We start from the raw sequence: 24635 nt of genomic DNA, 5'->3' as shown, positions 1-24635 counted from the left end.
GCAGTCCCAGCCTATGATCAGGGGAAGGAAGGCAAGATAGAGAGAGGAATTTATCTTTTATATAAGTGGGAAATCATATGCCCCTCTCAGGATTCATTCTGCTATATTAGCTCTTCCAGGCCCCTCCTAAAAAAGATCCTCATTCTCCTACTCAGCAGTGTAGTCCTCCTCTGTACTCGCCCCAGCTGAGTTTCTTTTTTGCCTCTCCACATTGCAGGCCAGAGCTGTACATAGCATTCGAGATGAGATCTCACAGCAGAGGCTTATATAATGCTGTGGCACTTGTATAGCTACACTAGAAATACCTTGCCTCACATAGCTTGATGTTTTTATCATATACTAGCTGATTAAAGCATGATTAAAACCCTCCAACTCTTCAGTCACTAATGAGCATCCACTTTAGAGCAGAAGGTTGTTTTTTATTAGTCCTCAAATAAATGGCTTTTCACACAAACTGTTTTAAGTTGATTTTCTGTTCCAGTTCTCAAGGTCATTCAGCTGATCCTGTAAGATATCTTAATGCTCTTGAGCATTGATACCCTGCATCTCTAGTGCTCTGGCTGATGGCACAGCAAACCCAGCACGGTGGAAGTGCAGCAATTCCCCCTGGGAGAAGGAGCTGCCCCAGCAGAGGCAGCTGTGCCACGCTCAGAGCAGCAAACACCTGCCAAAAACAACACCCATAAAAACTTCCTGGTGTAAATGGATGGGCCCAGGCATTGGAAATGAGCCTCAAGGAACATTGTGCACTTCTACCACTTGTTCCCAGTTTCCTAAAATTGGGTAGGAGGGATAGGAAGGGAGCAGTAGTAAAAGACTGGTTAGCAGAGTGGAAAGATGGATAATCACCACTAACCTACCATTTGTCAATCCAGAACTGTGCTGAAGACTGTAATTTTCTAGTCAATGCTTTATAAGCAAGGTCAGAGGAAACAAATACTTCAATAAAAAAAATGCAAGACATCAGCAGAAGAAACCCAGTCATGATCCTCAGAATCCAAAAAAGAAGAGGTTGTGTTTGCAATTAATGGGCCCAGAATAATGTGCTTCATGTCCATCAATGGAAATGACATTTACAGTACTTAAACACCAAGACTTGAGATGACAAACAGGAAATCACAGGGAATAAAGGGCACCAACTGAATACACTAAGAAACTGTGCTCTACAGAGCAAAATAAATAAATAAATCTCACTTCTGCCACCAGAGCCCCACTGCAGCACTGCCTGGATGCTTGGAGCTGTGCAGCAAATGCCAAGCTGTGAGCTGCAGCCAGGGAACACATAATTAATGTGATTAGGAGCACACAGAGCTAGCATGCTCTGCTGACTGAAAAGCCCAGTAGCATAATTACTGTTTTCTGTACTAGCTCTATGTCTGAACAAATCTCAAAGCCTGGTTAGTTTTAGACTGCTGTGTAAACGTCAATAAAAATCCCAGAAGTGCCAGCTCATCAGCATTCTCAGGCACAGAAATGGTGAAAATATCACTGCATTTCCATGCTGTTAACATCAGGCAAGGAAGTCTCCATTCTTCAGTCTAACCTTAGAGTTTGTAATAAGGTAACATCTCCCCCAAGTGAATGCTTATTATGAAAGCTAATTAATTGCTTTCCAGTAATGAGAAGTCTTTGGTGTTCAAAGAAAGCAAAATTCAGTATGCAGGAATTAAACAGTGTTTATTGAAACAAAGCACCCCCCACTTAAAGACCTCTTTCTGATTAACATCATTACAAATAAAACCAAAGAAACTCAACATACAAACATACAAAACATGTATAGGCAGGAACTGTGAGCCAAAGAAAATCAGTCAGAAATCCATAGTATTAATTGAAGAGAAAACTAAAGCAATGCTTTGTAGTTGCCTGGATTTCCCTGGGGGATGGAGAGTCAATGCTTATCTGCCTTCCTCAGAAGAGACAATTTTGATTAATATCAGACCCATCTGACTCAGTCTATTAAACCCTGAAGGAAGGATATTCTTCAGATATAAGAGATATGTCTTTGATTAATAATTCTACCATATTGCCATTCCAAGCATTAACAACTGCATGGCACCTGTGGAAAGTGAAAGCCTTTGAATTCTATGGAAGGGAACTAACTTGTACTAATAGACCTGTTCTCTTTTGTCCAGATCTGAAAGCTCTGTGACACTGCTCCTCCTGCCCTCTGCTGAACAAGTCAAAGTGTCAAGGTTGTCACTACTCCCTTGCAAAGAAGACAAAATGGTTATATAATTCAGCTTTACATATAGGAAAAGAGCAAAGTTACTTCAGACATTCTCGGGGGTTTGTCTAAAGACCTTGGCAATCTGTCTAGAGATTCCTCTTCAGCTCTGTCAGAGTTTAACAGACCACAACAGGCTACAAAGTGGTGGCCATCACAGTTCACTCTTACCTCCCAGAGCACATCTCCAGAGAATTGCAAAAATCACTCAGCTCACTATGCTGGGTGTAACTAATGCCCAATTGTCACACACGAGGTGGGGGAAATGTCAAGGTAACATTATCTAGTGAGTTTTTCCTGGAAATTCTAGGCTCAAGCAGCCAGCACTGGCCTCCTCATCCCAGCTGAGCATTCCTCCTGATGTTGGCAATCAACCTCTTGCTGTATTCTCGGTAGTTCACGGGTTTGACGTCCAGTGCCGTGGCCTTAATACGAGACTCGTCCTGCAAAAGAGAAATTTTAGCATGTAAAAGAACATGAAGCACTCCAGGCATTGATTCCAACATCCTTCTGCCCCAGTAACTTACTGCTCATGCTATCTGGGTTAGCTGGGAGTGCCAACACGACCTCCCAGAGCTGGCATGTTGTTTTCATGTGAAACCAGCCACTCTTGATGAGCCTGAGAGGGAGCAGCAAGGATCCCTCCTTCAGTGCTCAAGACTGACAGCATTTGTGTGATCTCTGGAATCTTCTGTTCTCTGTGAGCAAGGGAAACCTCTCCCCACAAACATAAGAGGAGGAAGTCACCTCCTATGGAGACAAGCTGAGCTACAAAAGCCACAACTACATTATTTGCCTTTTGGGCAACACTTACGTTGTAAGTCTCCAGCTTCACCCGGATCCTGAACTCGTAGGTGTTGAAGTTTGCATTCTGGAACACTTCTTCAAAAGCCTGCTCGTTCTGAGGGAAGGACAAAGACAGGGATGAGCTGCAGACACTCCAGGCTCCCACTAGAGCCATGAACTTTGAGAGCAGCTCAGCTTTTGGGGAGGCTGGCAAAACCCTGGAGCTACCTGGCCCACACAGGCAGAGCTGAGTGTTCCATCATCACATTTTAGATGCCAAACCCATAACTCAAAGGTTTTTAAAATAAAAAAGGTGACAACTTTTTAGCTGCTTAAACAAAGGAACATACAATTGCACTGAATCTGCAACCAGGTGTAAGGAACAAAAATACTACAAATCTTCAGGAGCTGCCAAACTGGCTAATTCTGGTGTTGTGCTGTGATCACAAACACTGATAGAGTTAACTATTTCCTTATTAATTGCCTTATTAGGCATTCTGGTTTTCTGCTTATCCATCAAAGCTGCATGAATCCTTCCCATCCTGACACAGGCCTATTTGAGAGAATGTTCTATAAAAAAATCAGATCCATGTTTTGAACGTGCTTTAATAACCATGAGAAGACTGTGTCATATTTATAACATAAGCAGCTTCTAATTACCATATGAACACTAAACATCATCATCATCATTTCTAATAGACAATTTGTCAAAACAGTAGAAAAGGAGCAGGCAAGTCGTGGAGACTGTGAAAAAAAAAAAGTTTATTTTTGTAAAAATATGAGTCGTAAAAACCTTTGCTGACATTCAAAAAATATCCTGCATCTCCCTGATGATACTGACAAGTAATTATTAATGCATTTATCTACCAGATGCACTTGACTTGATCAGTCACTCCAGCAGCAGACAGAGCATCTGATCTGGAATTGAATCCACCCCAGTTCCACTCACATTCCAAGTGTTACATCTGCTGTTTTTCACTGTGTGCAGCACTATTTTACACTACACAGTCATTCTCCTAGGGTTTAGAAAAGCACAACAAATGGAGGTGAACAGGAGCAGCTAGGTTCACAGATTACAGAATTTAAGCATATCCCTCCTGAATATTAAAACCCCCTCCTTTGGCCATCTTATGGATTAGAGGATAAGAAAACTCGCTTAATAAAGCATTTAGCTCCTCTCTGCAGCTCTGTCACAAACTGTGCTAACCATTAGTGAGTTGAAAATGCCCTCAGCATAGCAGCCACTGCTACCCCACATTAGCTCCTTTGGTATCTAACAAGCACAGGCGAGAGGCAGATGAAAAACCTTGCACATGTATCTGTGCTTAGCGTGGTCACAGGCTGTACATGAACTCCATCCATACTGTGAGCACTGAAAAGACTCCCACCAACTTCACAAGACACTGCATCAGCTCTATCAGAGAAAAGCCACTAAGAAAAGCTTGCTGCAAATGCATCGAGTACCATTTTTAAAGGCTCATAAAAGTGTCAAATCAAAACCAATTTCTCCTGGAACACAAAGCATTCCTGCTCAAGGGCTCACTCCATATTATGTTCCATTTTCTATCCTCAGCCATTTCCATTAGGCAGCTCTTCAAAAGACATTACATGTTTGTACTGGTACATAGGATCTGCTGTCTCTCCTTCCCCACCCAGGTATCTTCAGCATTAAAAGCAACTTAAGAAATTTTGTTTAAACTCTAGCAGAGATTAAGCACGGCTGAAATAAGAAAACATTGACAGGTTAAGAAAGCCTGAAAATGGAAATGCAAAAGTGCAAGCACATCTAATTAGAATCCCCCCAGCTAGACATCTTCCTACAGAACAGAGGTGGCCAGCCTTTGTAATGCCACAAAAACTCAGCATGCCACACCACAACCTTTGTACCCTTCACCTCCGCCAGCCAGAGTGCAGAAAACCTCCAAAAATCATTCCATACTACAGGAAAAACAGCCCTGCTCTGTAGAAACAGAGGTCTACACCAGTGTCTCAAGGCACAACAGCCTCAACAATGCCTCCTGCTCCATTTCCCTCCCACAGCCAAGCAAGGGGTTAACCAACAACTGGGATATCTGTGGAGCCCTGGAATCAACCAGCCTTAGCCTGGGAGCACAGCAAGGCTCATATGCAATTCAAGAACTTATCATGCATTCCACATCATCATTTAAAAACAAAACAAAGCCACACAGTTTTTATACAGTACACAAGTTAAAAAAAAAAAAAAATCAGGAAAAGATTATTTTGGTTGGAAGAAAGACAAAGGCAGCAGAGAAGCACAGAGCGACAAAAGGGAAGATAATACTGCCTGTTAGTGTCTAATGACTTAAAACCTTAAAAATTGTCCTAATCTGCACAGAAAGATCAATTCAGCACCTCTGCCAATGACCTGTTTTACAAATTGTGGCTTTTGTGAGACCCACAAAATTCTGATGATATTTGGTGGGGGGGAAAAAAAAGAGCCTTCAAAAGTGGGCTCACACACATCAGTTCAAAAAGCTTCCTGCCTACTTAACAAAGATACATACAAAGTGTTCTAGAACTTTTTGATTTTGTAAACAAATTTTTGGAACACATTAGGGGCAATGTTGTCTGCACTCATTGCTAAACTAGGGTTGGGGTTTTTTTTGCAGATTTTTCCAGTCTAGGTACAATGATAAAACAGGCTGTGTTTTCAACAGGAGCCAACACTGTGAAAGCTGTCAGTCCCACAAAGGCTGTGGCACAACCCTGGGGTGAGCAGCTGCCTCTGCAGGTCCAGGTGATGAGGACAGGCTGAGCTGCAGCTTTCAGCAGCCAAAAGAGCTCAGGGGGAGACAGACTGACTGTGGGAGCAAACTATGGGGGAAAGCAGGCAAATCTCTGTTCTTCAGGCAGATGGCCTGTGGAAAATAATCCTGAGGAGAGTAAACAAGTCCCTGCCAAGAACTTCAGGCTAGGGAGAAGCAATGATTTGTGAACTTGTTAAAGACACTGAAGGCCAACATCTGTAGGACAACCTTGGGCTGAGCTGGCCTATCACCCAGAGAAAGGGCAAATCAAATCCTTGACAAATGAAACAGAACATCTCTTTCTTTCATATGGCATTATTTAATGTATTTTCAATGGTTTTAATTCTCACAGCAAGTACATGAACATGACCCAGTGCCTTTGCCACATTTGCTGTCCATTCACACACAAATATCAGACCATGCTCTCTGGTGGATCAGCACTGGTGCTCCACACAAACCTTACATCTTTGCCAGAGCTGCCTTCAAAACATTACAAGAATATTTCCTAACCAGAAGGATCAAAAAAACCCAAAAAACCCCAAGAAATCTGAGGGCAGCCCAATAGAGGATGAATGAACCATAGTTCAACTTCAAGGCAAATAGTAAAAATACAACAAGCTAATTGACTGACCTTTTCCTTCAGTTCTCCCAGAAAAGCAGCATTTTGGCCAAGAATGAATTCTGCTGTGTCTTGAAAACAAGTCACCCACTGATATTCCAGACAGTCTGCAATGGTCACCTAGAATACAACAACAAAACCCAAAAGGTTATTTCTTCCAGTTGCCTTTTCCTCCAGAAAGAAGACAACACAAAAGAAAAAAAAAATCACAAAGCCATAGAGAGTTTTAAACTCCTAGTTAACTCTCAGAGCCTGACCTGTGTGTCCTTTCAATCACTGTGGGTGGAAAGAAGTGACTTCCTACCTTTTTTAAGCTCCACAGAATGTCCATAACTTAACACAAGTTAACTCTGGCAGTAGATTGAACCACAGGGCAAGGCCAACAAGATCATAGCAGGAAAACACTGATGGATGCTCAGCTGTGTTTCTGCTGCCACTGAAGAGCAGGAACAGGTATCCCAGAACAACAACCACCAAAGGGAACAGCAGCAGCTCTGCACACTGAATTTACTTTGCACATACCTGAGTACTTGAGCATAAACTCACAGAACATTATGTTATGTAGGAAACTATCAAAACACTCAAAGATAGTTAAAAGTTAAAAAATCAATTAAAAGATTGGTTTAGATTTGCTTAGTTAAAAGATCAATTTCCAGCCTCACATGCATTTCCTGGCTGCTTTGACAATTAGGAATGAGGAAATGGGAGACACTGCTCTGAAGGCCTTGAGTGCACCCTCAGCATCCTCTTTATATTCTACAAGAATGACTCTGCTATGTAAAGCACTTCATGTATTCCTAGAAGTTATCAGATAAAAATTATTCAGAAGCAGTTTGTGTTTTAAGAAGCTGCAGGGATAGTTCCCTTCTCTCTGCATGCCCACCTGGCAGAGCATTTCTAAAAAGCAGATACAACTCTAATTTATAATGTAAAACACGAGGAAGTTCAATGCCTATGGTGTAAGTGGGCATCACAATAATAATCCCCAGACAACTTTCTAAAGCAGACTCCATTAAAGCACGAGGCAGAACAATACCTACCAAAAAAAAACTGTACTAAATATAGGTAGCAGCTGTAAAAGTGCAATTACTGCTCTCCAGAAATGCCATTTTACTTCAGTTTATCTTCACTACTGAAGAGGCGGGGGCCATCTGTATTCTGCACTGCATAGTACACTTGGAAACCAGAACCAACTGAGCTAGCAGCAACTTTTTGGCAAAGAGAAAACCTTTTAATTGGAGCACTAGGAAAACAAACTGCTAATCAGCTCAATGAAACATCCCTCACTCAGGTAACAGCACACTAAACAGCTAAACACCCTGTAACTCACAGGGTTGCAGCACAGACAGACAAACAGCATCCTCAAAAGATTTCCTGCTTGGGTTGTGCTGGGAACGTGGCAGGGAACGCCCTGAAATGTGATCCGGGTACTCACCAGGAGCATCAGGCGGTACTTGAAGTTGGGGAATTCGCGGTCGCACTTCTCGCAGCGGTAAAGGCCGTTCTGCTGGTCTATCACCTTCTTGTTGCAATCCTGGGAGGGACACGCCTGGTACATGCAGTTCTCCTTGCGCAGATGTACAATGGTGCCCACACAGCTAAAATAATCTGCCTGCCAGAGCGAGTGTGCAACATTAGCCTCAAAATACTCAATGTTTCCCCCATTCTGAATTAACTACAAAAGCAAGGCAACCATACTTGGATATTTAGGATTAGAAAGCTTAACAGCTATGGATTACTGGGAAACTGTAAATCAACCCCTCTGTTGCAATAATTTTTAGGCTTCCATTATGTTAATAAAGCCCCTACAGCAAGATTATTTTGTGTTTCCATTGCAGGAAACTCCAATTGCTAGGTCTTCTTTAGATAAAGCATATTTGATTCTCCATTGTGTCTGTTCAAATCTGCACTTTTTCGCAGGATTAAGATTCTGCACTTTCCTACGCTTCTTTCAGGAACCAATACAAAAAACAGAAAGCCTATTGTGTAGTGTTACAGATAAGCATTTGATTAAACTATAGCCTACAGAACAAAATACCCACTCACCACACTAAAATAATCATCATAATGGTTTAAGACCACGGTCAAGTCTTTCAGCAGAAAAATAGAGGTTGCTTAAGAAACATGGACAAAAATTGTCACAGAAAATAGCTGAATTTCAGGTAAAGAGAAAGTGTTCAGAGCTAGGCTGGATGGGACTGAGCAACCTTATCTAAGGGGTGGCATCCCTGCCCACGATAAGAGGTTTGGAAAGAAATATGGTCTCTTCCAACCCAAACCATCCTATGATTTTAAAGGTTTTTTTTCCATGGATAGAAGTTCTTGTATATCCCAAACAGCATAGCATTTAAGTCTGAGACAAAAAAAAAAACCTCAAAAACTCCACAAAACTAAAAAAAAACCCAAAAAAAAAAAAACCCAAAAAAACCCCACAACAAAAAACCAGCATAAGCCTAGAGAGGTTTCTGGAATGAAAAGCCAAGGACCTGGGGTTTATTACCAGCTTTTCTATTGACCAAGTGTGCACCCTTGAAAACCACTTCCTCCTAATGCACCTGTTTCTCCTAGAACACTCTGTGCTGTCTCTTTGAACATCTTTGGGGTAAAAACATCCTCCCTTCGTTTACACAAGGCATAGAATTCTCTTGCAAACAAAGTACCATGTTGCAACATCAGCAACAAGCTTGGATTTATTTGAAAAACAATAATACTAATTAATAGCATAAATTCCAAGACAGTAAACACCTACTGCTCAATACTTGAATAAGAAGAATATCTGCACAAAGCCTTGCTTTTTATTTTCTCCCCAATACACAAAGCTTGCACTGAGTGGCCATGCCTTACCTTATCTCCTTGTCCCAAGTTCTCAGATTTGGCTTCAAACAAAGTTTTCCAGTTGGTATTTGCTCCAGCTGCTGGCCCACCCCTCACATCAGAGATGGAGGTACATTCCAGAAGCTGCCCCTCGGAGTCAAACCTGCAACCACAGAGATGTGCACTTCTATTTTTGGAGAGCAGACCACACAGACTTATCAAAAGCTTACGTTTATTTTCATGTGCTCGATACATGAGGGATTTTTTATCAATGATTGCAAAGGAAACAATTACAGTAATATGTGTATATTGCAAACAAAAATAGCATTTCAGAATAAGTTAATAGTCTGACTTAATTAGCACAGTATTTTATAAACCCACAAAAGGAGGACAGCTTTGTTCTATATAACTGCAATTTGTTTGCCAGCTAGTGGTCAAACCACGCACTGCACACTTCTTAGAGGCTGGCAGATAACAAGATTTAAGGGCATCAAGATATTTCCATAATTAAAATTAAATTACATGGTACCATTATCTTCGCAGCAGCTTCGAAAGGAAAAGCAAATAGCATTGAAAAGATTATGCTTCCTCTGTTAAAATCAGAAAGCAGAGCTCTTCAGCAAAAGGTTGCACTGCATTCCCGTTGTGATGGGCTTTGTGATTTCACAAACACACCAACGAGGCTCCAAGATTGAGCTTAATTAAAGCGTGACAGTAATAGCTCAGACCCACAATCAATTTTATCTCCAACAAGCCTCTGAAGTATGGGAGAGCTCAATGACAAATGGAGGATGCCATTTATTTCATCCACATTTGGGTGATGTAACTGGAATCTGAAGACTCAGGATTCACAAGTCTGATGCTGTTGGCACTTAACCCTCTTCACACACACACACACCACATCTCACCACGTTCATACTTGCAACAGACAATTTAACAGCTCCTTGCAGGAGAAGCAACAATGAAATCGCTTTGTTTTGCTGACAATAAAAGAGTTATTTTGCTATCTGAAAAATATCTGGCAAGAGCTAGACACTGAGAGATGTCAAATAGTCCCTCCGCACTAACTGAGTGTGTATCAGATTCCACACAATGGAAAAGCCTGTGGGGAAAAAAATACCATTCTCTCAGATCAAGCCTCAGAAAGTAGAGCTGGTCAAGCCTGATTTCATGCTGCCTTCCAAGGCTTTGGGTCAGCATGCACTAGCCCGATTTCAATTTTTCAAGGTCTGTCATGGAATTAAAAGTTTTTTGAATTGAACAACTTAAGAAGGAACAGCCTTCCAGGCTCCAGGGCTTGCAAGCCAGAGAAGCCTCTGCAGCTCTGGAAGCCACAGCCTCTGCCACCTTCCCTCAGTGCTACACACACTGCTCAAGCACAGAGAAACAAAATAAAACAAATACTCTGCAGGAGGTTGAAACAAAGCAAAATAAACACATTCCTACCATCCTCGGAGCTTGAAAGCCTCTGGGCTATCAGGGTTGATGACAACTGTGCTGGAGGACAGGACAGACAGGCTTCTGCCACCAAAGTCAGAGACACGGGCTCCTTTGATGGCAATCACAGGTTGTCTGGAGCCATCAAACTGTTCAGCCTGCATGTGTGAAAAACCAGAGAGCAGCAGCAGCACAGTTACAGGAAAGGCTCTGAACTTGTGGTCATAATTCACAGATCATGACAAGAGACCAGACCTGAATCAAACTGCCCCACTGTATCTAAAAGGTAAGGGTTTGAATGGTGTCATTAGGAGTTTAAGCAAAGGTAGGTGACAATTTTCTGTGCAATCCTAACACCCTGTTTCCTGGGGAACCAGAGAATCCTTAAATCACACCACGGGTTTGTTAGAAAGGACTGGTCCCCTCTGTCAGCAGCTTTACAGCAGGATTTTAGGAAGGGAGATGTGTTATGGGAATGCAAACAAAATTAATTGTTCATATCAGACTCCTCAGGAGATGAAACAACTCACTCAGCTTCACTGAGCCAATCATGTCCATCTTACTACCACTTACACAAAAGTGCAGCTGTGCTGACCAAACATTTCTAGTCAACTTTCCATCTTCTGTTTTTTATGTCATAAAGCTGCTCTAATGTTGTTCAACTGTCATCACCTGAGTAGTCTGACACTAACAAAGAACCTCATGGCATGAGAGAGGGTTTGAAAGGTATAGATTTTATGGACACCACACCACTCAGCAAGCAAGGGGAGGATCATGTACTTAAAGATAACAAATGAGCTGGAGTTGCAGTAGCACTTACTGTACCCATGAGATGCAAAAAGAACAGAAAACACATCCCAGCAGTCATGGCAGTGACTGCTGTAAAGGACATCCAGATTCTGACCCCAACTGTGCCAGCTGCAAGCCATACATCACTCCCCCTCAATGCTTATTGATATTTCTATTCTACAAGCAAGCAAACAGATTTAACTTTGCAAAATGCAGACCCTGATCTCTGTTGGAAGAGTTATGCCAGGAATTGTATACCAGTAGTCTCTCCTATTATAACCTAGTTCAGTCTTAAGGTTTTGCAATACTGAACTTCAGTTTACTTCATCTGTATCAGCAGATGGTTAATGGTGTTTAGGTACCTACAGTATCAGTGCACTTGATCATTTAGCCATAAAGCATCACTGTCAAGCTGGCAGGATCACTCCCATTTTATAGACTGCCACATAAATCCCTAAGTATCTATAACAACAGTGGAAAACAAAGTAGCCTGTTAAAAAGATAAGGAAACAGTTTACTGCAACTGTTCAAACTTCCACTTCCAAGGCTCTGATGCTTTAAACTCCCAGTCTGAAACAGAGCCTCTCAACCTGCTCATTAGGGGTAATATGTATCCCACCTACAAATAAAATTCATCTTATTTGAGACAGCCATAGCCACCAGGCTTTTCCATCATCAAACTGCAGCTCACACCCTTTCCTAAACCTGGAGCCCGTTACTTTCAGTATTTTGGCTTGAGACATTATGTCTGCAGTTGTTCAGAACACATTAGTCAGATCATGTCAGCAGTTTGTCAGGGAAAGGTTAGGAACATCACACCTGAATGCAAGCAGACAGTCTTTCACCTTCTCTTGGCCCCTGATCCTTGGACACCCAGGACTGTGGCAGTGCTGTGCCCATCTCAGGTGACAACAGCACTGCCTAGCCTAACACCAAGGAAGCTTTGTTAAAGCAGGTAAGAGAGCACATACCTCATTTCCCCACAGTGTAGCTGTCACCAGTTTCCCTGATGTATCCATCAGATGCACGTTCCTCTTTGAAACCTCCCTATTGTTAGCTTTCACTGTAATTTTAGTGACATCTTCGTAGCTCTTGCAAATTCCAATTACATCTGAGAAACAGTTACAATTTAGAGTTACTCAAAGGGTCACAATTGGAGAACACAAGATCACAAGAGAAGAATTCAAACCTACTGTCAGATTTTTACCTTGTATCCCAGCTCCCTATTGAAATGAAATCTGATATGGAAATTAAGTGTATTATGGTAGGAATGTTCCACTACAGAACTCCTCAGTGCTTTAATTTTGTTGACGCAGTCATTAAGATATTCATGAATGCAAGCCTCACCACATTAGAGAGATCAAGGCATTGTACTATCTTTCCCCATCACATTCTGTCAAAGGACTTCAGTCCCGATCATGTAACACACTTGCTGTTAAAGCACAAGCAAGAGCCTTCAAAGTGGCTGTAACACAATGAAACAACTGGCTCGTGCCTCCACGTAACTCTGCAATTACAAGTTGCAACTTTAACAAGTCTGCATGCTCAGGTGGCAAGAGCTAAAGCAATCCCCTGTGCAGTCCCTAAAAATACACCACTTTTAATATTTCCCATCTACCTTTAAAATTCCCAGCTGAATGTCTCTGAATCACAGGCGTCTTGTGCCTCTGAAACCTGAGAACCCTCGCCCCCACCCAAGCCTCTGATTTTTTCCGGAGTACTCTGCTCAACGAATTACAGAAAAACAAACCTCCAATACTTCATAAAGCAAGCCAAAACAGTCATGCAACTTGGACTTGGATGCAATGAATTATGCCAAAATCACTACAGAGATAATTAGATAGTGAAAGAAAGCAAGACCACAGAAGGTATGAAATGCACACATGCTGAGCAAGGGCATTTTTTCTTTCAGCCTTTTTCTGTGGAAAACAGTGATCACAGTACAATAAACAACTCTCACCTACTGTCTTCAGTTTGAAGCACAAGTTTGAGGAATAATTGTTATACATTGCTAGAAAACAGGCAAAATCATCTTAACAGGAAAATTGTCTGAGAAATTTTTAATGGCAACCATCACTGGATGACTTCAATTAAGAGATCACAACACTCAAAGCATCCTATGCTCACTACCTGCCCAGAATTCAGGACACAAAAATCAAACTTCAAAGCTTTAAAATTTGCCATTTTTCTACTTTTGACTGACCAACAATCGAGTCTTTGGGCGTGTTCTCCAAGTCAGAGATGGATACAAAATCAAACTGAACAGATGGAAGATGCTGGGCATCATCACAGGGCACAACTGAAGTCTCATTAGTGAATGTAATCTCGTAGTCATTCTTAACAGCTGTATATTGCTTGTTAGCAGTCTTCAAATTGCCTTTGGTAAAATAATATACCTACAGGATAAAGCAATGAAACAGGGGGTATTATCAGCAGTGAGGGAAAATAGATTGTGTTCACCTTTAAAAATCCTTGCTAGGCTCAAGTTCCTCTTTTCCAGCTCCTGTCAGTCTAAGAAAGCACAAAGCTACCATACCTTGTTCAATTCAATGAGTGGAAAGAACTTGTCTGCTTGATCGTTGAATGCAGTAGCTCTAATCTCACCCTGCAGGAAAATAGGGGAGCTGGTCAGAAGTGAAATTTGGCACGGAAAAAGATTAAAAAAAAAAATAAAATCTTTGCAATGTTAAGTGGTAGCAGTCCTGCAGAGACAGTGGGGTCTGCTAGGGTTGCTCCAGGCGTGTGAGAAACAAACAACATTCTCTTCACATCTGTACTTAGAGCTAAAATGACATATTCTACACCTGACAATCAAACCTCATATTCAAGTCTCATTAGTACTTCTACAGCTTCAGAATAAAATGCATAAGAACTGCATCCATCATAGAGACACCTCTGAAAATGCCAGAAAAACTGGCAGTGATGGAATAAAATTCAAATACACCCCACAGCTCCACAAGTTAGCACACAGTATATTGTGATGGCTCCCACTCAGATATGTCTATAAGTAAGAATTAATAACAATTATACCCTCACTAGATATAAACACTGTTTAAAAAAAAAAAAAAAAGGAAGAATATAGACACTATGCAGAGAAAACAAATGCCTGGTGACAACATGTTACATTATTAACCTCACATTTTACACTCAATATAATCTAGCAGAATCTTGTTTGTTTTCACGACAGAAGGCTGTAATTTGATAAGAGGTTTGACAAACTGCAAGTTCAGTTAGATTAACCAGATACCATTCCCCAAACAAACCACAAAGGAGATTTCTCAGTGTTACAATAATTTGTACTCCAATTTCCTCATGAAAATTGAAAGCTTGTAACTTGGAGGTAATGCTCCTCTCACTCCCTGTTTTGTAAGGTGTAGCTCAGCCAGGAGGAGATGTCACTCTCAATCTCCAGGAAACCACCACAACCCTCAGTATTAGGTTGTCAGTTTGCATAAACAACTCTATTTTGAAGCTGCAAAAATCCAGTCACACACTATAGACTTTGATGAAAAATAATCAGCAATGCTGCACATTTAAGACTTCATTCTGGATAAAAACTGGCACGTTGATGTGCAACTTAATGAATGCAGGGATACAAGTTTCAGTTGTAATAAAAAAAATCATTTCCGAAAAATGCACTTTATTTCCTCTATTCTGCCTTTATGAAAGGTTCATCAGCATCTGGCATACATTATCTTTGTCTCAACATATGACACTTACACTTTCATCAACCAGCTCTATGGAAAAGAGCTTTCCTTCCCCACGAGAGTTGCTCCACGTGCGGATCTGACCTTTTTGGGTAACACGAGCACAAATGGTCCACCTGAAATCATTCAAGAAATCACTGCTCTGCATCTCTTTGCATCTTTTTAAAGAAGAGATTGGCTTGGCAAACCTTTGGAACTGGAATGTGATTATTTAAAAGCCAGAATCTTCCCACTGCACCTCGGCAACTCTTTGCTTTCAGTTTTAATGGCCTAGACCATTAAAGACACAAAGTTGTAGAGAAGGCAACAAAGCAGCCATAAAACATCCAGTATGATAATAATAGTGAACAATCCTTCTGCACAGAAGCAGGCCTCAAATCTTTTACTCTTCTAGGGTACATTTCTCACACAGCAGTTTGCCTGCTCTGAAAAGCCACGCCAGAACTCAAGAGCTCAATTATAGGATTCGCATTTAACTTGGGTAATCAAATCAGTTTGCATAACTTAAAAATGTCATTCACTAAATAATTACATCCTCATGCTTTTCAACAGCTCAGTAGCTGAAGTGAATAGCTTACTGAGCTGTTTTGTCATTAAGTTACCAAAAAGAAGGTTGCTTTAGGAAAAAAAAAAAACCCAGACAAGTCAATCGATTTTCAACTAAAATATTAAAAACCTATCAAGCTCAGCAGGGCAGCTGCACCAAGACAATGGCAAAGCAAATCTCAGATTGTTAAGAGTGTTGATGCAATTTAAAAAGATAAAAAAAAAGAAAGAAAAGAACACCCTTCTCCACAGGAAAAAATATCAGAAAACAAAACCCTAAACAAAAACCCAAAACAACAACAAGAAAACAAAACCCCATAAAAACAAAACAAAGCCCACCAGTGTTTCTGTGGAAGGTTTTCTGCTTCGTTCTCTGGGTGGTTTTGTGGTTGCTGTTGGGTTGGTTTGTTTGAACTTAACCAATAAAATCCAAAGAGCTCAATGAATTATTTGACAGACACTCACACACAGAAAATCACAACAAAGGTATTGTTCCTCCATGCCTGTGAGATGAACAAAAGGCCTGGCAAACCACAAGGACTCACTTGGACTGGTATGGATTCAAGCTGGCAATGGGCACCACTTTGATCTGAGACCCCCCAGGTGTCTTCAGGGCACTGGGAGCACTCGCTTTTCCAAACTGGTGGGAGGGAGCGTGGTACTTGGGAGCAGCAGGACCTTCCAAAAACCACAACAGAGCAGAGAGGATTTCAGCCTCACACACAAAAATCAGGTTAAAACCAACTCAGGGGGCAGAACTTTCCCACCATGGCATGGGGAGGGAACACCCTGTGCCACGTGGGCACCACAGAGGGGCTTGGAGCTTCTTGCATCGTTTCTGCTCTTGGTCACAAGTGTTTTCTAGGCTGCAAAATGCTGCAGAAGAGACACTCTCAGACCTTTTAGAGTGCTTGCACTTAAGTGGAGATGTGTCCAGAGTCAACCACTTGAACAGAGTTTAAGTGGCAAACAACTGTTTAGCAGTAAATCCTCTAAAATAACAGAATTACAGGGTGGTTTGAGTTGGAAGGGAATCATTCCAATCCCTGCCAAGGACAGGGACACCTTCCACAAACAACCCTACCCAAAACCCCATCCAACCCAGCCCTGAACACTTCCAGGGATGGGAAGTGTTAGAACAAGACACCACTTGGGGGAACAACTAAGGAAAAACACCCTACAAACAGTTTTTTAACATAAAGTGATACTGGTAATTCTAAACTCAAACTTGTCAATGTATATGGAAAAAAACTCTTGTGATCAGCTTTAAGCAAGGAAGGAGAAGCTTGTTTTCTGCTGCAAGTTTCTAAGCAAATGTCAAAATTTTACTATTTAAAAATTCTTCCTAAACACAGGGGTAAAGAATACAGACAAGTTAAAGCAGCACCAAGAATTAGGATTGACAACTTTTTAGCTAAAAAAAAAAAAAGTCTACAGGCTGACATTTAAATTGACTGCATCTTCCAATATCTCACTGAAATCTTGATCAAAAAACAGATTTCTAGATGTACTACCAAATAATTTCAGTGTATTGCCTAAAAAATGTTTGGCCTCCATCTCAGCACTGGTAACACACAGAGTTGGTGGCCAGCTCCAAGCTGCAGCCTAATTTGGGTGTCCACAAAGCAAGAATGCAGTGTAAACTGAATAAAGTTGGGGTTTTTGGGCTTGTTTTCCTCTTGGGGAAGAAAAGGGACAAATTTTCCCCCCTTTTATAACCAGTTCTCTTGAGAGAATTCACCTTGTCAAGCTATGGGTTACTCCTCAATGGAGAGTTTCTTGTGCAACACCACTAAAGAAAGGATTTTATTTAAACTGAAGCTGCAGTTTCTCACTGATCACATATCAGAATTCCTGCCCAGCATGACTCTTACCTGGTCCAGACAAATTGCCATTTTGCTGCTGTGGTTTGCTGGCTGCTGGGTTTCCTGCTGGAGCTGCAGAACGTTGCCCTTGTCCTGGTAATTAAAATGGAAAGAGACCATAGAGTAGGGAGCACATTAATTAAAAGTACCCTTTGAGGAAATAAGACTTGCATGCAAAAAAAAAAAAAATTAAATAATTACACTCACAGAGACCATGCTAAACTCCAGGTATTTAAGACACAGGAGCAGCCAGGTATCTGTTGAACACTACCATGAAGGAATTCCAGTCAGATCTCTTTCCTCAAGCTACTGCTTTCTACTTGGAAAGAACTCAGGGCTGATGGTGATTTAAAAGGACAGCCCTGAAGTAATCTTGACAACTTTTCAGTGTTTATCAGCTGCTATTGCTCTGACAGGTAGTTTCTGCTCCTACCTAAGAGCTATGATAAAAAAAACCTGTAGAGAATTCTGTCTCATCACTCAGAAAGGGCCAAAAATCCACTGGGTAAAGTCAAATCTGAAGTTAACCCAAGACAAAGAAAACACCTGCTGCGTTTTATTTCTGAAATATGAAGATGTTTAATGTGGGGGTGATGGAGCCATCACTTCAGAATTCACCAGGGCTCCTCTTGGCACACAGCAGTAAATTGCTTAGGGAGAAAAGTGATGCCATAGTAAGAAGTGTCCATTTTTTTAGATTTCAGGGCTTTTACTTGCTCTAAATTAATGATAAATTACAAGGCAAAGAGCAGACAGGCATATCTAAAGTAAAAGTCCATTAAAAGACTAATCTACCATCCAAAAATTTGAATTCCTTTACAATGTAATTTGCCTCTAGATGAGAAAATATCCAACATTTTTGTCCTTTTGGACACAACTAATCCTTGAGGTCTTGATTTACAGGGAAACCTAGGCCTGAGCAGGCAAAATCCCTGCGATTTGGGATGTGAGGAGGAAGATGCTCAGAGAAAGTAGCAAAGAAGGTCAGACCAAGCCTAGAGAGCACCACGAGGAACAAAAGCAGAGAATCCCAGGACAGAGGGATGGCACCAAACTACAGGAAAGGAACACAAGGAGATCCCAGTGAGGTGTTGCCTGATGTGGTGGAGGAGTCTCCAGAGGCAACCCTCTGGTTATTTTTAATCCAAAATCCAGGTCCTTGCACCAACCCCAATCTCTAAGTTGCCGCAGCAGAGTCACATCGGTGAACTGGTGACAGTCTCCCTGGCAACAGCGTGACGTCAAACTGCAAAATGTGTATTTACTGCAGGTTCCACTAGATGGAGGAGCCAGGTCTCCCCCTTGCTCCGTGGCCTCAGGTGCTCAGAGGGTCAGCACTCCACACCCAAACTCATTTTGTGCAAGGGAAGGTGGAAAAAAACCCAACAAGACGCATTAAGAGAAAAATATGTCTGGTCAGGGGAGGAATATTCAGGAGGAACAGAATGTGGGTATGAAGCAGCAAGAGGTTTCCTTATTGCTTTTGTTCCAAATATGTTTCTTTCTGTAGGAATTTGTGATTAAAAAAAAAAAAAAACTCCACTGAAAACCAAACCCAAGACCACCACATCCATTGGAACACGTGTGCGTTATGAAACACAAATTCACATTTTAATGGCTGCCTACCCACAGCCGAGTGTTTCTCAACAGAGTAAGAATAAATTCACACATCTGTGCATGTGTTCAAATACAGAAGTAGCAGAAATATCTCTCCAATTTTCTCACTTGCAGAGCCTAGGGACTCCTAAACTGTGATTTTTGGTGGCTGGTGGCCTACAGATCACTTAAAGTGCTCAGAAAACCAAGGAGGCTGCCTGGTTTTTGCTGTTCGTTTTTATTAGCAGGAGGTGAAAAAAGCAGCTGAAATACCTGCTCACATTTCTGCTGTGTGTGGTAGATTAGGTAAACCCAAGACCTTTGCCTGCAGCTGCCCCCCAGCCCACTCAAAGGCAATAACTGTGTAACAGGAACCCTCAGCTCCCAATAATTTGTCACCAAGAGGTTTTGCCACAATGCCATGACACAAGACCTGCCCCAGAACTGAGCAGCAGGGAAGGGAGAGAAGGGGGAAAAAATGCACTTTGAAACAACACACCCCTAAATCACAGCAGTGGGAAGGGCAAGAGGAAGGAGTTCAAGTGAATGTGCAAGTACATAAACATCTCAACATGGAAAGATTAATGACAGGAGTTAAACATAAGTAGCAAGTCATTGTCAAAGTGAAAAGGAAGTCCAGCATCAGAGTAATTTGAATGAGATTAACGACAGTAATAACACAACCATCCAGTCTTCAACAAGAACTCAAACTGCTCAGTCTTAATTTTCAATACTATTATGAGAGGCTGCCTGAAAAGTTTTTATGATTTGTAATAAGAAGATTGTGTCTCCAGCTTCCTTGTTAGGCAGATTAACCACCTACTGCTCCCATGTAAAGTGGCCAAAAGCCAGCTTCTCACCCCCCTGGGTCCCACTGTGCTATTACAGCCTGAGAAAGAATATTCCTTAATCCTAGGTCTGGCAGTCTGAGATCTGTATTTCAGGGAAAACCAAAAGTAGGGCTAAAAGATACATTTTTAAAACACCAGAACTCTTTTTTTTTAACAGAAACCATGAAGTACATTTAAGATGCTCATTTTGCATTAGCTGAGTGTCCCACAAAAAATACAATTTCTTAATATATACAGGAACTTAAAAGAATATGCAATTTAAAATACACACCTCTGCCATTTCATCAAGGCCTTCATGACAAATCTTGCAGCTTGCAGAGCAGCAAGGCTGGGTTAAGCTTACCTAATCTAAACTATTACCATCTTCTGTATCAGAAACTTTATTTAGTATCAAATAAAAGGGTATGAAGTCGTCAGAATAAGATCAGTGTTAAAATGAAATACACATCACATCTTTTTTGGCATCTTTTACCTAGTGCAAGCCCACACATATTATGACCACAGACCTGTAACATCTCCAAAAGCGTTTAGATTTGAAACCTTCACTGCGGAGTATTTTTGTAAGTCCAAATGAAGAACACAACTCTGATCAAAGTAATGGTAATTTTACCAGAATTTATAGTTATAGGTATATTTTCAGCTCAATTCTGTCAGATACCACGTTCTCAGTGGTTTCTAAGCAACAATATAACTGAAAAACACTATAGTTCACAAGCTCTTGTATCACATAAGCAGGGAAATGGGAGAAAGGCACAAAACAGTCTGCTCAGTAGCTATTCTGAAAGTCTTGGTCTCTACAGCAACTGTGGGATTAAACCATAAAATCTGAGATGTCAACACATTTTTTAAACAGCAATTAGCTAAGTAACTATCAAAGGAACAAAGGATTCTTTAGGCTCATTTAACATACGCCCCTCTTAATTCCCTTGGAAAAAGTTAATGAAGAAAGATGTCTTTGCCTTTGCAACAGAATAGATTTTTAACCAGAAGAGCAATGTACCTACCACCACTGTTTGTCCCAACTGTTCTACAGAAAACTCTTGCCACTAATGTGTGGTCCCTTAGTAATAAAAATATATTAGTCCACTTCTCTCAGGATAAAAAAAAATATCTTCAGGAAGAGCTGTTTGCTATTAAATTCCAGCCATTATCTGTGTATACATCACTGACAGAGCTGTTCAAATATTTCCTTTAAGTGCTTATTATTCTCCCTCCTTTTTAAAAGATCAGAATTGGAAGAGCAGCACAGACTTTTCAACATTCTCAGAGGGAAAAATGTTTTAATTTAAAAAACCATTTGCATGAGAACTGCAAGCTCAGCACACAAAAGTGAAGAACACAGTTATTTATGCAACATAACAGATCCAAGGGGATTAATGGCAGGTCAGATTAAGGTCCAGCCAGTACCTCAGTCCTTTTTCAGCTGGGCATGGTAGGAAGGAGTGCTTAGGGAATTCTGTGCTCTCCTGTTTTCATACCAGTCTCTCGTCTATGTACTTGAAACAATCTAAGTTTTAGTGCTTCCTGCACCTAACATTCATGCAGAGGATGTATTGTTATGTTTAACAGCCTTTGATGGATTTCTCTTTCACATCTAATTGCTTTTTGAACCTGTGCCAATTTTTGGCACCTACCTCCACAAGTTCCATCATTTAAGTGTGCAGTTTAGGGGTGTAGTGCAGCCTTTGTTTTACAACCACTGCCTGACAACACGAGAGCTAAAGAGCATCAAAGGAACATAGAAAAGAGAGAGAGAGATTCATCATTCTTTATTCATCCCCTCTATGCCATCTTAGACTTTTACAGATCATTATTCCATCTTCCTCCTCCTGTTTCTCTCCAGACAGGAGAAATTAGAATCTATTTGATTACTCATTATGAGGAGACATAAAATCGCTTCCGTTTACTTACTGGAACTCGAGGTAGAGACCACTCACTACAATAAAAACCTGTCAAGGTTATAAGGGATGGATGCTCCAAACACCATGGAGAGACTCAAGCTCCAGCCATGGTGCAGAGTTTATTAAAACAGGAACACACCCCAGTTTGTGTGACACGAACAAAAAGGATTTTCAAGATCTGGACTTCCTCATTCCAGGCACAAAAAAACCCTGAACGTGTCTGCCTGCTTTTTTTTTTCAAGTGAAAGAGAGAAGCTGAAAGGCTCTGAGGTGGCAGAAAAGTATTTACTTACAGCTACTCACCCTCATTGTATGGCTGGGGATTGCCTATGGGCCCACCAACCTGATCAGCAGTTTGCAGGACGTTCACATCCATCAGGATCACCACTCTCCTGCAACACAGAACACACAGCAAACAAAGACTTCACCCTCTCTGCAACTCCCATCTCTGGATATCCTCTGCAGCAGGTGAGGAAGCCAAGCATTAAGAGGCTGATTCTTTGGATGAAGGATCTGGGAGACAAAAGCTTTCCACTGTCAACTAAGCCCTCTCTTGAGGGACAAGTAAGCTTGAAACAATATCAAGGACACTTCATATCACTGCATCAAGGACAGGCCTGAACAGGCACCAAAAGCAGCTTGGGAAACCATTGTGTTTTAAAAGTAGCAAAACCATACCAGATTTTTATTTCCTGCTTCAAAAGTTGTTGTCTTCTCCCCAGAATAAAAAGAATAGTTCATACCCTGCTAGACATATACACAGTTTCTCTGTTATAGTTTCACCTGGATCTCTTCTAATTTTGAAGTATCCTATTCCCTCAAGTTTTCCACTTATTTCCTCAAATTTTAACAAAAGACCAGATTCCACAACACCTAAGTAACAAGACACCTTTATTGTTTCTTTCCACCAGCAGATAATTTTAAGGAAGCTTTGTGCAAGTATTTGGAGTATTCCAGCTGGAGTTGGAGTATTGCAACTTGAAACTTTATATTACTAAATCACTGTACCAGATACATCTGATCCCACCAGAGCCACATTCTGCAATTTATTTCTTCTGTTACTGGTGCTGTGGACTTTCCCCCTCGCACCCTAAACCTGAGTATGTTCAGATAATCCCAACCAAAAGCACTTGGCCTCTGCCTAGTCACAAAGCACAGAGTCCCCACTGGTGCAGCTGCCTTTCTGTAGGGCTGAACTTAAGGATTATCACAAATACCTTCCATCTTTCAGGCTGTTGACAATGAATCTGTTAACCTGGCAAACACACCGAGCTGACAAGCGTTCCTCTTCCACCAGGGAGTTCAGCTGTGTTGCCAACATGAATGCTGCAGGAGCAGAAGGAAAATATTGAGAAAATTCACAATGCCAGCTTTAAAAGGGGCTGCCACACCTTTTCCAGCCAGTCAAATATTACACTGGATCTCCAACTTGACAAAGAAAACCGTGCAACTGCTAAGAAGTCACCAAAACTGACCATAAAATATGCTGTATTTATTCCCCACACGTCAGAGTGGGGTGATAGCTAGAATGATTGTATATCAAAAAGCTAAGAAATAGATTAAGCTAAATTACTTTTAAATCAATATTACATGTACAGGTTTCTATATTTTCATTATATCCTCCAGCAAGTTGATTGCTTATATTTCACAAAGTTCCAAAAGTCAAAGATTTCACCTAAATGACAAAAAGCAGTTGCATACTTCAGAGTCTGTGGCCCAGTGAAAAACCACATTCTACCTCAATGTTTATTTCAGCACTTTGCATCCAGTCACCAGACCAGGAATTTAACAACCCTTAGCATTTCCAAACTTAGAAAAATCTCACTGCAGCGTGCCATACTCACAGGAGAGGGTGTTCACCCCATCACTCATCAGCACTCTGTAACGTGGGGGCCCAGTTCCTGTGGCAATAGCCCGTGTATTCTGCAGGGGAAAAAAACCAACCAGGCTGTCAGTTCACACTTGTTCAGAAACTTCTCAAAAACAGAAACTGACATTAACAACAAGTGACTTATCTACTCGGCTTTTTTGAACACTAATACCAACAACACTGACCAAATAATGTAAAACAAAATTAAGAGAACTAAAAGTAGAGCAGCCTCGCTCGGCTTCTCTGCAGAGGAAAGTCTGGCTGCACTCAGGACCCCACAAGCAGCCACCCAGGGAAGGGACGGTACTCACGATGACTTGCAGCACGGGCTTGGAGACCTCCTCCCCTTGCATTATGGCCTGCAGAAACGAAAGAGACGCTCAGGAAACGTTACCGGAACGCCTCGCCACCCGCAGCGACCGAACCAGAATGAGCTCGGATGTCCGAGACCATCGGCCCAACCTACGAAGGGCTGCAGCCAAGGAGCTGAGCAGAAACTGCCGCGGAAGAGCCACGAACGCGAGTGCGGCCAGGACACCCCCCCGGGACCAGGCCCCGCTCCGGGCCTGCTGCTCCCCTCGGGACCGGGCCGGACCCGGTGCCCAGGCCCGGCTTTCACCTCCCACCCTGACAACGAGCAGATCCATGCCAGCCCACCCCGAGCCGCTCACCGCGATGGCCCCTTCGCTCAGCCGCACGCTCATGGTGCCGCGTCCACCGCTGCCGCCAAATCCTTTCGCCGCTGCCGCCAAATCCTCCCGCCGCCGCTGCCGCCACCGCCTCCTTCCGGCGCCGCCTCACGCCACGCCGGGCGTGCCCCGCCAGCTCGGCGCCGCTATTGGCTGCCCGGTGCCGTACGGCG

At 41.9% G+C, this 24635-nt stretch overlaps 1 protein-coding gene across 1 annotated transcript; it reads right to left on the bottom strand.

Annotated features, from left to right (window-relative positions):
- Nucleotides 1-1666: 1666 nt before the first annotated feature.
- RPA1 (replication protein A1) lies at nucleotides 1667-24517 on the bottom strand. The gene is made up of 17 exons (XM_054287453.1): nucleotides 24445-24517; nucleotides 24085-24132; nucleotides 23748-23826; nucleotides 23121-23229; nucleotides 22207-22295; nucleotides 17565-17648; nucleotides 16236-16368; nucleotides 15158-15260; nucleotides 13974-14042; nucleotides 13641-13833; nucleotides 12409-12548; nucleotides 10658-10806; nucleotides 9242-9374; nucleotides 7833-8009; nucleotides 6410-6517; nucleotides 3039-3125; nucleotides 1667-2667 (listed from the first exon to the last, which is right to left on the bottom strand). Exons 1-17 carry the CDS (start codon nucleotides 24475-24477, stop codon nucleotides 2560-2562), a joined length of 1842 nt encoding a protein of 613 aa, XP_054143428.1. The 5' UTR covers nucleotides 24478-24517; the 3' UTR covers nucleotides 1667-2559.
- Nucleotides 24518-24635: the final 118 nt, after the last annotated feature.

The sequence above is a fragment of the Melozone crissalis genome, unplaced genomic scaffold (assembly GCF_028551555.1).
Source record: "Melozone crissalis strain CALT ecotype California unplaced genomic scaffold, PUWL_Pcris_2 ptg000057l_1, whole genome shotgun sequence".
Lineage (NCBI taxonomy): Eukaryota > Metazoa > Chordata > Aves > Passeriformes > Passerellidae > Melozone > Melozone crissalis.
This window is presented reverse-complemented; position numbering and strand designations above follow the sequence as displayed.

What these genes read in the sequence shown, in the direction of transcription:
- RPA1 (XM_054287453.1), bottom strand. Translation starts at nt 24,477, where the DNA reads ATGAGCGTGCGGCTGAGCGAAGGGGCCATCGCG. An exon ending in CTACACTGTGGGGAAATGAG is followed by an intron (nt 10,807 to 12,408) that starts GTATGTGCTCTC and finishes TCACACATGCAG; the next exon opens with GCTGAACAGTTTGATGGCTC. An exon ending in GCTTTCAAGCTCCGAGGATG is followed by an intron (nt 9,375 to 10,657) that starts GTAGGAATGTGT and finishes CTGTGGTTGCAG; the next exon opens with GTTTGACTCCGAGGGGCAGC.